The following is a 14,590-nucleotide window of genomic DNA, read 5'->3' as shown; positions in this document are numbered from 1 at the left end:
TTTTTTTTTTAATTTTTTCCCCAAGCCACATTTTTAATACATCCTTCACTTTAATTTATAAAACAAATTACTATATATAAAAATCTCCCCTTCTGGTGGTCACAATGTTATTCACATGTTTGTACACGAGCAGCCAAACCAGTAATCAGCAAGTCATTTGGCAACAGGGCAATATTTGAATAAACTCCTCCAATTCTGACAAATCAAGGGCCCCTGTGTTGTTCAGGCAAAGGAGTTGTTGCTGCCCTAAGGTAGCACACTGGGAGGAACGGAGCTGGTCTGCTTTTGGACCGTTTGTGGGCTCTGCATCCTAGCAGCTCCTCTTGTGGGCAGGTGTGACTGCGCAGCCCTCGGCCTGGGACTCCAGCTACCTGGACATCCTCAGGCTGGACTTGGGGGGCCCAGAAGTTGGCTCTTGGCTTGTAGTTGCATCTTTTTGACCAGTCTTTGGGAGACAAGTCTTACTGGTGGACACTGGAAGTGCTGGTTGAAATGTGTCCATGTTCAATAGAAGTTAGAGCCACCCAGAAGCCTGGGCTGCCTCAGGGCCTTGGGACCTGGAGTGCTTAGTGTTCTGTCCCAGCACCGTGGACCTGGGTGTGGCTCTGATGTGTTCAGCGCCAGACATGGCGATGGCCTGAGAAACCTGAGTGTGTTGGGGTGAGGGCTGCAGGTGGCCACTGGGTGTTATGGTGAAGCAGGCAGCACTGCAACAGAGCCTCCAAGTTTTGATTTTCCCCAAGGTCACCAGCCTCAAGGCATGAAGCAACTGTGGCAAGAGACCAACCTCCACCCTGCCTGACAAGGAGGCTTGGGGTCTCATGCTGGCAGGGTTTGGGGTACGTGTCATGTTCCCCACATGGGCCAGCCCGGCTTGGGTGGACCAAGAGTGCAGTCACTGCAGTGAAGCTTCATCTTCTGCCCACTAGCAGCTGCCCGAGGTGCTTAGATGACAGCTCCTGCCACACCTGACCTGCTAAAGACTTAGCGAACATCGTTCCAGAAAGCCTTGGGTGGGCTTTCTAAACTGCCTCTAATCTAAGGAGGAGGAGGAGGAGGAGGAGGAGGAGGAGGAGGATGGTGATCACGGCAGTTACGGAAGTGGGCATGCTTCCTCAGGAGAGTGCGGGATTGTGGGTATTCTGTCACTTTAAGGCTAGGGTCCATCACACACGTGTCTTTAAATTTTCTAATCTGGAATATTAATGATAAAAATATTTTCAAAAAATCTAACGTATAACAGACTTCTTGGAGGCACTGGCTAGTGTTTTCAGAAATAAATTTTGTGCGGGTTTTCAATTCTGTTTTCCTTTTTTTTTGGTCTACTGGTGCTTTGGTGAGCAATGTTTTAGAATCTCTATAATCCAGTTTCCCCCATCAGAGTCCAAAGGGCTGGTAGGAACAGTGCCACCAACCTGACCAGGGTGTCAGTTCAGCCTCGGACCACCACGGCTAGCCGCACACTGGGTATGAAAATATTTGTTAAATATTAACAACAGGAACTTACCGGGATTTAGAAAACGTTCCGAATCTAACAATTCTTCTTGCAGTGCATCCCTGCAGGCACTTGGGTGCCCGTCCCCCGCCTACGTTCTGCCTGCTCGGAAAGTGCAGCTCCTCCTCACATGGGGGCCACATTGGCGACATCGGGCGGGTGCCACTCAGAAAAAAGGCATCAGAGGAAGCTTCGACATCATCGGTACATTTTATTCCTCAGGACATTACACGCTAACTTTCCTGGAGCAGGTCAGTGCATCGAGTTCTGTTTCTGTGGAAAATGTGCACCTTCGAAATGGTGTGACAGTCTTACCCTCTTGGTAGGGCCACCATGGGCACAGGAAGCAATTCCTCCAGCACGAAGCCAGCCTCTGGGGCCTGAACACGAGAGGCTGCTCTGTCCGGAAGCGCCTGTTGGACGCCCCTCCATGGTCTTGGTGGCAAGCATCCTTCCGGGCTGCTTGGAGCCTCGTGCCCAGCCTGGCATGCATATGCTGTGGTTAAGGGTAAAGTGACAGGGTCATTCACAGGCGTGTCCACGACAGAGATGCTCATGGCCTCACACGGATTCCTCAGCGGAGAGCAGAAGCGGGTTGATGTACTCAAAGCCTTCAAACTCAGACTGGTCAATCCTCTTTATGACATCCCTACAAGTACAGGAAGGGGGTGAAGAGTGGTGGCCATGCCCCTCCCTCAGCCACCTTCTTTTCTACCCAACCCACTGTGGGAAGCAGGACTCAGGTGTGAGACCAGGCATGGGTCTGGCCACAGCAGCCCCTGGTACTGCTCATGGAGCTGGGCCACAAAGGATGTGTTTTACCCAGACACGTTTCAGGGCAGATTGGGATGTGCCCTGGGGTGGCCTGCCCAGGACTTACTCGTCATCTGGCGTCAGCTGCACGGGTTCGCTAGTGAACTGCGTATCGAAGTTGTCCAGGCCGTAGTCATCTGTGATCTGTGGCTGGAAGGGAGGCAGGGCCTGCTTCTTCTCCAGCTGACAATATCAATGTGAGGGTCAGGTGGGTGCTGACTATCCCTTTTACCCCATTTAGTCTTTGTGTGCACACAAATCATGAAATGAAATGGGAAGCTCAGCCATTCAACATGCCTGATAGTTGAATGCCAAATGTTTCTTTCCCAAAAATCTAAGAGAAAATACCCAATGCCAGGAAAATTCTACTTGAGCTAAAAAAATATGCTGGAAGTATAGGCCTTGGGGACCACGTGCTAGGGACACAGATCCCCAAGCCAGCCTGTGCCTGGGGAAACATGGTCACTGCTGGTGGCTGCAAGTTTTCCTTTTTAATGCCTCAGAAGCTGATCATAAAGGTGATGGGGACTGACAACACCTTTGCCTAGGTGGACACTGGCAGAGCCCTCCTTGGCCCTTTCCCCACACTGATGTGTCATCTCTCCCTCTATTTAGAAGTGGACCTTCCAGTTTAGCAGGGAGGAGGGCCTCTTGTGGCAAGGACCCCCCGCCCCAGTCCCATGCTCACAGCCACCCTTGCTTGGTGACAACAGTGACTTGCACTGACTAGTTTAGAAGGCCAAGTGTGTCCCAGAGCTCTGCTGGGAACTGCTGGGGTGTGGGTAGGGTTAGGTCTCGGTTGATTAGTACTCCAAAAGGCATGATCTTCCCTCTTCTGCCCTTCTGCCTGTGAGGAGCAGTGGTTCCCCACCCACCCAAGGGTGAGGGCTCAAGGTACCACCCAAAGGCGAGGAGTGGCCCCAGAGCACAAGGACAAATGCACCCAGCCTCCAGCAGGACTGAGCGAGGACACTTGTGTTCGTTCATTCCTCTCTCCCTCTTCACACTATCTTTGCTCACTTGCTCATTCATTCCTGGGTACTGCACTCCTGAGTTGGACCGGGCTTGTTCCTAAGAACTGAAATGCAGCTGAAATACTACCTGGAGCCACTGTTTGACGGACTGGGGTGATGTCATGTCAGCTCCCGTGCCAGACACGTGAGGCCAGGGATTGAGCAGTGCAGACTCAGAAAACCCTCCCAGGTCTGCATCCCCAGCTCACCATGCAGGGCAGCTCATAGGACAGATCTCCACATTGTTTTTGGGACCAGGTGCCACCTTACCTTCCCCTGGAAGAGCTGAGTGAATGCTGGACAGAAGGTACGCCCATACTGGGTACTGAGTGCCCAGAAATGCCCCACCTGTGTAGCTGCCCTGTGTTGCCCAAGAGCCCTGCCTGATGAAGAGGAATAGCCTCTAATTAACAACTAAGCCATCTCAGCACACCATGCCCCTCTCTCCATATTGGAGCCCAGCAGGGTCAGATGGCCGGGCTTCCTGCTAGGAGGGCACATGCATCGTTTTTTGCTGGGGAACAAGGATGGGTGCACCTGCAGGTGGACCAGAAGCACTGCCTACTGTGTGTATAGCACAGGGCTGGTAGGGACGACCTGGGCCCAGGCAGGGCTGTGGGGATACAGGGTATCTTTTTTAACTTAAAATATTTTTATTTATTTGTTATTTATTTTTTATGTGTATGAGTATATTGCCTGCATGTCTGTAAGTGCGCCTGTGTCATGCAATGCCCACAGAGGTCAGAAGAGGGCACCAGAACTGGAGTTACAGATGGTTGTTGGCCATCATGTAGGTGCTGGGAGTCAAAACTGGGTCCTCTGCAAGAGCAGCTAGTGCTCTTTTTTAAAAAAAATTTATTATTTTTATGTGTATGTATGTATTGCCTGCATGTAGATAAGTGCACCCGTGTCATGCAATCCCTTGGAACTGGAGTTACAGACAGTTGTTAGCTGCCATGTGGGTGCTGGGATTTGAACCCAGGTTTTCTGCAAGGACAGCCAGTGTTCTTAACCACTGAGCCATCTCTCTAGCCCTGCACCTAGTGCTCTTAACCACCAAGCCACCTCTCTAGTCCTGAAGGTGTCCTTTAATTCATAAATTACTCATAGTGTTTGCAATTATGAAATATTTTCTTATTAAAAACTAAAGAAAAGAGGAGGGGCATTATTTTCTCTCCCTAGGTCCTGGGGCTGCTGCTTGGTGATCAGTGATAGATTTGCCTGGTGTGAGCAAGGCCCTGGATTCCACCCCCCACCCCCAAAAAGGATTTAATTGTAAGAGTCAGAACACAGTAGAGGATAGAGCTACATGCCACCCAGGGCCCTGCAGGACACGCCTTCTGAGACTCAAGGCTGCTTTGGTCCTGCTGAGTGTCCTCATGAGCCAATGCTGCCTCCTCACGTCAAGGTCCCCAGTGCCCATTTCCACAGCTTCTTTATGGAGCAGGGCCCTTCTCCAGCAGACCACACACTCCCCTCTTAAGAGTCATGCTGGCTGAGCACACCCTGCTGTAAGTTCTTGTCCTGGACAGAGTAGTGGATCATAGCAGGTGTACTCTGAAGGGCATCCATAAGGCCACTGATCATAGCAGCTAAGGGGACACAGCTGTGTTCTGTGTGTTGAGGCTACAGAGGCTGGGGCAAGTCAGTTCTGAGATGACATTTGAGAAGTGGACAAAGGACCAGGCCAGGAGCTAGTGACTTGGACCAAGATGCCAGGGTGCAGCTGGAGGTGAGGAGAAGCACCCAGGGTTGGGAGTGGTATAGGTAGCCTCACATGTTTCTGATGCATCAACGGTGATGGGCAGTGGTGGGTCCAGGGCGAAGATAAGATCTGGCCAAAAAGAGAGAGCATCTGGGGCTGGAGAGATGGCTCAGTGGTTAAGACTTTTGCAGAGGACCCAGGTTTAGTTCACAGCACCCATTGATACAACTCTCTGTAACTCCAGTTCCAGGGGATTCAATACCCTCTTCTGACCTCCATAGGCATTGCATGAAAAAAGTACACTTACATACATGCAGGCAATACACTCATACACATTAAATAAAAAATAATAAAATATTTTTTAAAAAGAGAAAGCTGCGGGGCGTGGTAGCACACGGGAGGCAGAGGTAGGCGGATCTCTGTGAGTTCAAGGCCAGCCTGATCTACATAGTGAGTTCCAGGACAGCTGGGGCTACCAGGAGACCCTGTCTCAAAAAGACCAAAAAAAAGAAAAAGAGAGCGAGAAAGCTGCATGATGCTGGGCAGCCTTTGGTGTCATCCCTGAGCCCACAGTGGGTCTGCTCTGAATCCACTAACCAGCCCAATGGAATATTTAGGAGCCATTTCCTAGCACTGCTGTGGGCAGGTTGGTTACCAGAGAGCACACAGGTAGTTGTGGGTATCAGACTTGGTGTCCAAGCCAAAGAAATGTCTGGAGGGCCAGGATGGTGCTGCCACCACTGCCTTCTGAAGTTGGGCTCATTAGCCCTATGGTTGTACAGATTGGTCCTGGGCAATGAGGCTGACAGCCTGCAGGGCCTGTTCAGTGTCCTCAAGGGCAGGGAGGTAGGCCTGGGTTGGTAGCAGCTGTGACCCCATTTTTGATGCCTGCACCTTTCCATGGCCTTGTTTGGGCACTTAGTCTCTGAAGCCCTGAGCCTGGGGTCTTCTGAGGAAGGCCTTGTGTAGCCCTTCACCGTCCACAGAGGAAGGCCTCGTGTAGCCCTTCACCGTCCCCAGAGGAAGGCCTCGTGTAGCCCTTCACCATCCTCACAGTAAGGCCTCGGGCACTCGTGCAGCCCTTCACCATCCTCACAGTAAGGCCTCGGGCACTCGTGCAGCCCTTCCCCATCCTCACAGTAAGGCCTCGGGCACTCGTGCAGCCCTTCCCCATCCTCACAGTAAGGCCTCGGGCACTCGTGCAGCCCTTCCCCATCCTCACAGTAAGGCCTCGGGCACTCGTGCAGCCCTTCCCCATCCTCACAGTAAGGCCTCGGGCACTCGTGCAGCCCTTCCCCATCCTCACAGTAAGGCCTCGGGCACTCGTGCAGCCCTTCCCCATCCTCACAGTAAGGCCTCGGGCACTCGTGCAGCCCTTCCCCATCCTCACAGTAAGGCCTCGGGCACTCGTGCAGCCCTTCCCCATCCTCACAGTAAGGCCTCGGGCACTCGTGCAGCCCTTCCCCATCCTCACAGTAAGGCCTCGGGCACTCGTGCAGCCCTTCCCCATCCTCACAGTAAGGCCTCGGGCACTCGTGCAGCCCTTCCCCATCCTCACAGTAAGGCCTCGGGCACTCGTGCAGCCCTTCCCCATCCTCACAGTAAGGCCTCGGGCACTCGTGCAGCCCTTCCCCATCCTCACAGTAAGGCCTCGGGCACTCGTGCAGCCCTTCCCCATCCTCACAGTAAGGCCTCGGGCACTCGTGCAGCCCTTCCCCATCCTCACAGTAAGGCCTCGGGCACTCGTGCAGCCCTTCCCCATCCTCACAGTAAGGCCTCGGGCACTCGTGCAGCCCTTCCCCATCCTCACAGTAAGGCCTCGGGCACTCGTGCAGCCCTTCCCCATCCTCACAGTAAGGCCTCGGGCACTCGTGCAGCCCTTCCCCATCCTCACAGTAAGGCCTCGGGCACTCGTGCAGCCCTTCCCCATCCTCACAGTAAGGCCTCGGGCACTCGTGCAGCCCTTCCCCATCCTCACAGTAAGGCCTCGGGCACTCGTGCAGCCCTTCCCCATCCTCACAGTAAGGCCTCGGGCACTCGTGCAGCCCTTCCCCATCCTCACAGTAAGGCCTCGGGCACTCGTGCAGCCCTTCCCCATCCTCACAGTAAGGCCTCGGGCACTCGTGCAGCCCTTCCCCATCCTCACAGTAAGGCCTCGGGCACTCGTGCAGCCCTTCCCCATCCTCACAGTAAGGCCTCGGGCACTCGTGCAGCCCTTCCCCATCCTCACAGTAAGGCCTCGGGCACTCGTGCAGCCCTTCCCCATCCTCACAGTAAGGCCTCGGGCACTCGTGCAGCCCTTCCCCATCCTCACAGTAAGGCCTCGGGCACTCGTGCAGCCCTTCCCCATCCTCACAGTAAGGCCTCGGGCACTCGTGCAGCCCTTCCCCATCCTCACAGTAAGGCCTCGGGCACTCGTGCAGCCCTTCCCCATCCTCACAGTAAGGCCTCGGGCACTCGTGCAGCCCTTCCCCATCCTCACAGTAAGGCCTCGGGCACTCGTGCAGCCCTTCCCCATCCTCACAGTAAGGCCTCGTGGAGCCCTTCACCGTCCTCACAGTAAGGCCTCGTGTAGCCCTTCACTGTCCTCAAACATCTTTCCATCTCTCCTCTCCTGACAGACTCTGTGCATAGCTGGTCCTATGACCAAGAAACTGTCTATCTCTTTCCTTTGCCAGGTTGCCTGGGCAACTGGAAGGTTCTGTGGCACAGAGCCTTCCCTCCTTGCTTTTCTCTCTGGAGCCTTTCTTCCCAAAACTCTGGACCTATTTATTTACTTGTGTGTATGTGTGTACCTGTGCCATGGTGCATGTGTGGAGCTCAGCAGATGGCTTGTAGGAGTTGATTCTGTCTTTCTACCATGTGGGTCCCAGGGATCAGACTCAGGTTGTCAGGCTTGGCAGCAAGCACCTTTACCTGCTGAGCCATCCTGCTCATCTGGGTCCTTTTAAATGACCTGATTGAGGGTGAGAGTGGAGGCCATCAATTTCCTGTCAGCTCCCACTGGTGGGAACTGATGTCATGGGAGCCAGTTTTAGCCACAGGCTGAGTCACTGCTTAGGGTGGCTGGTAGCCATGGCACCTGCCAGCAACCTGGAACAGTAGGTTTGATGGCAAGTGGTGGCAATGCCCAGGTGGCTGTCTCAGCTCTCCCCAGTTCATGAGGGGGTTAGGGATTGGAACTGTAGGAAAGATAAACACCTCACATATCTTACATTCTGTCAAATCCCTCTGGGGCACTGGGCACGGAGGGTCTGAACAGACCCTTGGGGTGGGCAGCCTCAGCTGAGCATCCTCAGGGAGTCAGGACTTTTCTATGTGGACCCATTTCCTTCAGAACCAATCTACCGACCAGTCAGAGCTTTGCCTGGGACTGTTTCCAGCAACTTCCCCATGGCTTTTGTGCTAATAGCCAAACCTTCCGGTGGTGACTTGGCAGCCAAGAATATGCCGGATGGCCCAGTGAAGGCCGGGACAGAGCTCACAGTGTAGTCTGTGTGCTCAGCGGAGCACGCGCCCCATCCCTGCATCCCAGTAGAGGGGAGGAGGACTGGTCCCACTTGGGCCTTGTCTGGACTGCTGAGCATGGCTGGCAGGTACCCCCACCCCACCTGACTCCTGCCTTCTCCAGGGAGACTGGGAGAAAAGCAGGTAGCTAAGACCCAGGGAGGACCTGGGTGCCAAGCTCCAGGGCAGCTTCTGTTGTGAGTCTAGAGAAGAGTGGTTTAAAGGATCCAGTGCACAAGGTTACTGTTAGGGATGGCATGCCACGCACAGACAATATCCAAATCCCCAGTCCCAGGAGGGAAGCAGGCTGTATTTCTGTTCTCAGAAGCAGGTCTTGTCTATGTTTCTAGTCTCCCAGACCCATCAGAGCCCTCTCCCTGGAACTGTCTGAAGCAGAAATCCAGGATTCAGGTTGCACCTCCCTCCCCTAGTCTGCAAGGCAGTCACTGTTAGTACCACAATGAAATGAGAAGTTCATAAAGCAGGTTCTTACAAAGCGCATGGGCCATAGCCGGGCGTAGTGGCGCCTGCCTTTGATCCCGAGAGACAGAGACAGGCAGATCTCTGTGAGTTCGAGGCCAGCCTGGTCCACATAGGGAGTTCCAGGCCAGCTAGGGCTAGAGGGAGACCCTGTCTCAAAAAGACTAATGAGATGGCTCAGCACATAAAGGTGTTTGCCGCCGAGCCTGACAACCAGTTTGATCCCCAGGACCCAGGATGGTGGAAGGAGAGAACTGACTCCAAGTTGTCCTTTGACTTCCACACATGTGACATGTGTTCACATACACAGGTGGGCATGTGCACACATGTGCACACATGTGCACACACACACACACGCACACACACACAGGTGCAAATACAACTAAATGTAAAAAAATAGTTTCAATGCTCTGAATTTTGAATAAGCATATCTGAATGCTGGAGATTATCAGGTTCTGACATGTAATAGCGTAGTTTAGCTCTGGAAGGGCCACAGGTTGTGGGGGGCAATGTTTGTCTTGCCTGCCTGCTGCTCCTGAGAACCAGTTCCTTCCTACCTCCTCCCAGGGCCCAGACACAGACAACAATCCTGTAAATAAAACATAATGGTCACGTGGACAAGATCCTGCTCTGTCTCTAGGGATGGGATGTGGACGTCAGTGCTGACTGTGGACTGTCTGGAAAGGTCAGGGTAGATAGAAGAGGAAGACACCCATTGCCAGAGCTGGGCAAATTCCTATTTTATTCAATGAGCTAATCTTTTTTTTTTCCCCTTAAAAGAACATAGTTTACAGGTTACAATTCAGTAACTCCAACTATATTTTGACACAAATTCTATGACCAGGAATGGACTAAAGTAAGAACCTTAAGCCCTGGGCTTGCCACCCTGACCAGTAACTAGTGACAGGACAGATGGAGACCAGGGAGCTTTTGAAAACCAATCGCAACTCTAAAGAAAATGACCTTGGGGACCCCATCCACCAGGCACCCACTCTGTCTGTGCGACCTGCCCACATCAAACATGGGCATGAGGGACCCTTCAAGGCTTACCAGGTCCCAGTCTATGCTGCGGAAGAAGGCGTGGGACTTGATATCGGAAAACCCAGTCTGTGGCCGGCAACCGAGTCTCTCTTTGGGGTCCTGGGGGTCAGAGTTCAAAGATTAACAAGGTCCTCCAAGGGAACCCTTGATTCAACCTGTGCCCAACAGGGTAACTAAGCTTCCCCTGTCCCGCTCAGGCTCTCCAGCAGCTGTTCCCCTGCTGGGTGTGACCGACCCTTGGTTGGGACTCCCTTCTCGATGGGCTTCTTTCTCATTGATTTTAGTATTAATAAAAATCGAAAACAGAATGCAGAGCCCAGTACCAAAGCAGACATTCGAATGCACATCTTGAGTGGCGGTTGGCAAGAAGGACTCCAGTAGTGGAGGGGGGGCTCTGCCTACCCCCCATCCCATGATGGCTTGGTACCAGAGGGTCCCTACGGACAGAGCATACCTTATTTAAAAATCCTTTCAAGACGTGTGAGGCTTTGACAGAGAGGAAGCGGGGGATCCGGATCGGCTTTTCCAGGATAACTGTGAGGACGAGAGGTGGGTGAGGAGACTCTTTGGTGCTGTCTGCTCTACCCTGCAGGCCCCCTGCTGCTTCTCTGGAATAGTCTCTATGTGTGTACCTGCCTGACTTGGAGCTTCTGACCTTCCTGCCGGCCTCCTGCCTCCTGAGTAGCTGGGATTACAAGGCCACCACACCCAGCTGGAACCACATTTCTTAGCAGGTGTTTTAGATGCTCAGACTTGTAGCCCTGGAGCCTCTTCCTGTTGGAGGCCTGCTGGGTCCAACTGGGGACCCCTGGTGGCATACGACTGCACATACTGCATAACCATGTATGAATCAGCACTCCCCCCATTACTCCCCCTCACCCCCACACTGTTTTTGTCTCAGGACATTGGAGGCCGCTGTACACTGGCCACCAGGGGGCACTGAGGTTCAGCCCTGACTCTGGACCCACATATCAATGTCCATTAACTCTGACCAGGAATGGGGGCAGGGGGCTGTCTGGAGTTGCAGGGAATTCACCTGACCAGGTAAAAGGAGCTCTGGCTAAAACCAGGGCATTTTCTTTCTTGTGAACTGCAGTCACTCACTACACTCCACAGCCACCCTGACCCCCTTAGAGCCCCAGGAGCCACTGTGGGGACGCCCTGTCGGGATGGTCCAACGTATGCTTTGGTTGGTGCGGAGGCACCGGCCCAGATGTGCCCTCATCCTTGTCTTTGAGAAAGGAAGAAACGAATATGCAGGGTTAGGGAGTGGGCGCACCGGGGAGGCGGGGGCACAGACCTTGGAACAGGTAGTCTTCAGTGTTCATGTCGGGGTTGTCTGTGATGATGTCGAAGGGGGAGCGCCCAGCCATCATCTCAAACATGAGGACACCCAGTGCCCACCAGTCCACGCTGAACCCTGGGGGAGGGTAGGCAGGAAGGAAAATGCGGGTCAGTGGTCTGTTTGACAGGCTCAGTCCATATGAACATGAGTATGCCAAAAGGAGCTGGCATTCATCTCCCTAGGTGCCTGGACTGCCCTTTATTCACTGTGCTGGGTGTCTGTTTCCTTACGAGCTGCAGAACTGTGTGTGTGGCTGTGACTCTTCTACCTGCACTGTGATGTACCTAGGCTATCACTTGGCCCACAGGTTCTGGGAGCCAAATTATTCTCCAGGGTCAGTGACCCCCACACACTGCCTGTCCCACCCCCATCTTATAGCAAAGAAAATATATAAGGATATATGTGGATATCTGTTTACAACAGGCTCCACTGAAGTCACTAAGATGAGTCAGGTGTAGCGTGTATGCCTGTAATCCCACATGGGTGACAGAATACACTAGGATACAAAAGTGTGTGGGGGTGTGCACATACAGTGTATGAACACACAGGTACAACATACATAATTAGCCTGCATGCACAGCAAGAAAAAATATACACACATACTGCATGCTGTATACCCCTCAGAGCCGACACACAGGCACATGCTGCACACACACACCACGTCCCTCGCTGCACTACAGAGGAGAACAGAAGCATGCACTGGTGTCTGCAGGGTGCCCTCGCTGACCCTTTGGTCTGGGTCCTGAATGAGGCATTCCCACCATCCCCAGTGACACTTTGGATCATCTACACATGCACAGCCGGTGCCCAGCGACTTGAGGTGCCATGATCTGACCCTGGGGTCTGTCTTGGCTTCATCCTCTTTTTTCCTCCTTCCCAGACTTAGGACCCCTCGATGAGAAGAATCCCGTCCAGGGTCCTCTGGTGGACACTGATAGGCTCAGCGAGGTTTACAGGGCTGATATCTGGCTGGGAACACCAGGAGGGTGTGAGTTCTGGTTTGAGGTGTAATATGGTCATAAATCTCTCCCTGCCTGTTGGGCTAGGACCCTTGTAGGGGTGGGCTGGACAGATTCCTGCTCTGAGTACACATCACTAGGTAGGGATGGCTTCTGGACGGTGCCCACATACATTTGCCTCCCATGTGCCAAGTACTCACCGTACTCCTCCCCCCGCAGGATTTCCGGGGCAATGTAGTTCGGGGTTCCACAAAAGGTGCTTGTTGTGTCACCAGGGCCTAAGCCTTCCTGTGGGGACAGAGTTACCAGGAGGGTGAATCTCATGCAGAGGGCCACTCCTGGGGAGGTGTGACCCAGGGAAAATTGATTCAGGAAAGTTATAAGCGTGGCCTCAGCATGGCCATCTCTGAGCATTTCTGAAGAATGTCAAGAGCGGGCAGGCAAGGTGGGGGACGGGTAGGGCAGGCACCTTGCACATGCCATAGTCCGTTAGCTTGATGTGCCCATCGGCGTCAAGGAGGACATTGTCCAGCTTCAGGTCCCGGTAGATGATCCCTCTCTCATGCAGGAAGTTGAGAGCAATACAGATCTCAGCAGCATAGAACCTGAGGTTGGGGACATTCTGTGGTCAGCAGAGGGACAGTGGCAGGCAGCCAGGGGCTGATGCAGACAGGTGCTAGCATCTGGTCACCGAGGAAACGCAAATTTAAACTACAGTGCAATTTTACCCCCCACCCACTGGGATGGCTACTATAAAACAGCCAGAGAGTAAGTGGGGAACACGTGGGAAACTGGAGCCCCAAGCACTGTCTGTGGGAATGTAAAATGTGGCCGCTACGAAGGACGACAGCAGAGAGACCTCTCAGAACATGAAAAACAGCTGGGTACAGCTCAGTGGGACAGCGTTCGTCTAGGTCACAAGGCCTGGATATGATCTCCAGTGCCAGAAAAATACAAACACCAAAAATAAAGTGAATTGAACAATTGCACCTACCCCAAAGAATTGGAAGTAAGACAGTAAGAACAGTTTGTATGGAAATGCTAATTTAAAAAAGTAAAAGAAAAAGACTCGCTGGTAGGGTCTCAAACAGGTGTGTCTAACATCTGTGTCCACAGCAACAATTATTCACAAAACCTAAAATGTATCAACAACCACTGACAGATGAGGGGCAGGGCAGAGTGGTTCATGCATGCACTCTCAGCCCTCGAGAGGCTGAGGCAGGATGGTTGTTCGTTTGAGGCCAGCCCAGGCTAGAAAGCAAGTCCCAAGGAGGGGGAGGAATCAAGAGGAGAAAGAGGGGATGGAGAGAGTGTGGTCTGGCCACACAGGGGTGTATTCTCCAACCTTTAAAGGAAAGGATTTTTGACGCAGGTCACAGGAAGAAGTCATCATGCCAAGTGAAACAGATACAAAAGGACGCATACTGCCTGATTCCACTTAGGGAGGAATTTCCCTGGAATTAGATAGGTGGGGACAATCGGGCTAGGGATCAGGGGGTTTGGGGAGTCAGGGTTTCAGCGTGAGCAATGAAGAGGCTCTATGGGCTGCATAGCTGTGTGAGGGGCTTAATGTCACTGAAGTGTACTCTAAAAGATGGCTGAAATGGTAACTTTATTGCTCCCTGTATTTACCACAAAGTTTATAAAAACCCAGCGAGTCAGCAACAAGCTGTTTTTGACTTTGTCCCTTCCTCAGAAGGAGCCTGGGAGACTTACAGAACTTTATGGAGTTGTTTTCTTTTTGTTTGTTTAATAGAAAACTAAGGCAAACAGAAAGAGGCCATCTGAGCTCCTCCTCCAGCCTTCCTGTGAGGCCAGGACTGGAAGGAGGGCGGCAGGATGGACAGCAGTTATTGAAGACTGGAACAGAGCCAGTGAAGACCAAGCTGGCAAACACTTGCTATGCTCTGCCACTGGGCTAGCCTGGAACTTGCTGGGGGAAAGGACAAGAACCAAGACGTCACAACTGTAAAAGCAAAACAGCCTGGGAAGCCCACCCTCCTGGGAGAGGGGCTGCTGCTCCAAAGGCTGGTGAGGGACAGGCCCTGGGCACAGAGCTCCTGTAATTTCTCCAGAGGCTTTGGAATTCCTTATACATGGGAATGTCACGGCTTTGGCATCTTCTCTACACATTTTATCCCCTCCCTTTCATGGAAGACCTGAGCAAGGTCCCCAGGCCACAAGGTCTCTGTCCCCCCCCCCCCCCCCGGGGCCCCGCACCCGCCCGGGGCG

The 14,590-nt window shown here is 53.0% G+C and overlaps 1 protein-coding gene across 4 annotated transcripts in view; it reads right to left on the bottom strand.

Annotated features, from left to right (window-relative positions):
- Prkcz (protein kinase C zeta) overlaps positions 1–14,590 on the bottom strand; it is a 125,117-nt gene continuing 110,527 nt past the window's right edge. For all 4 annotated transcript variants that reach the window (XM_008852633.2, XM_008852636.3, XM_008852634.3 and 1 more), the window contains 7 exons: positions 12,828–12,963; positions 12,559–12,646; positions 11,355–11,474; positions 10,509–10,588; positions 10,064–10,153; positions 2,376–2,491; positions 1–2,144 (listed from right to left, as the gene is read on the bottom strand). In XM_008852633.2, coding sequence (XP_008850855.1) covers positions 2,057–2,144; positions 2,376–2,491; positions 10,064–10,153; positions 10,509–10,588; positions 11,355–11,474; positions 12,559–12,646; positions 12,828–12,963 — 718 coding nt within the window. In that variant the 3' untranslated portion in view covers positions 1–2,056. The remainder of the gene's footprint in view (positions 2,145–2,375; positions 2,492–10,063; positions 10,154–10,508; positions 10,589–11,354; positions 11,475–12,558; positions 12,647–12,827; positions 12,964–14,590) is intronic.

This window comes from Nannospalax galili, unplaced genomic scaffold, assembly GCF_000622305.1.
Source record: "Nannospalax galili isolate Female #2095 unplaced genomic scaffold, S.galili_v1.0 scaffold806, whole genome shotgun sequence".
In the NCBI taxonomy this organism is placed as follows: Eukaryota; Metazoa; Chordata; class Mammalia; order Rodentia; family Spalacidae; genus Nannospalax; species Nannospalax galili.
The sequence above is the reverse complement of the archived record's forward strand: the minus strand, read 5'-3'. Positions and strand labels throughout refer to the sequence as shown.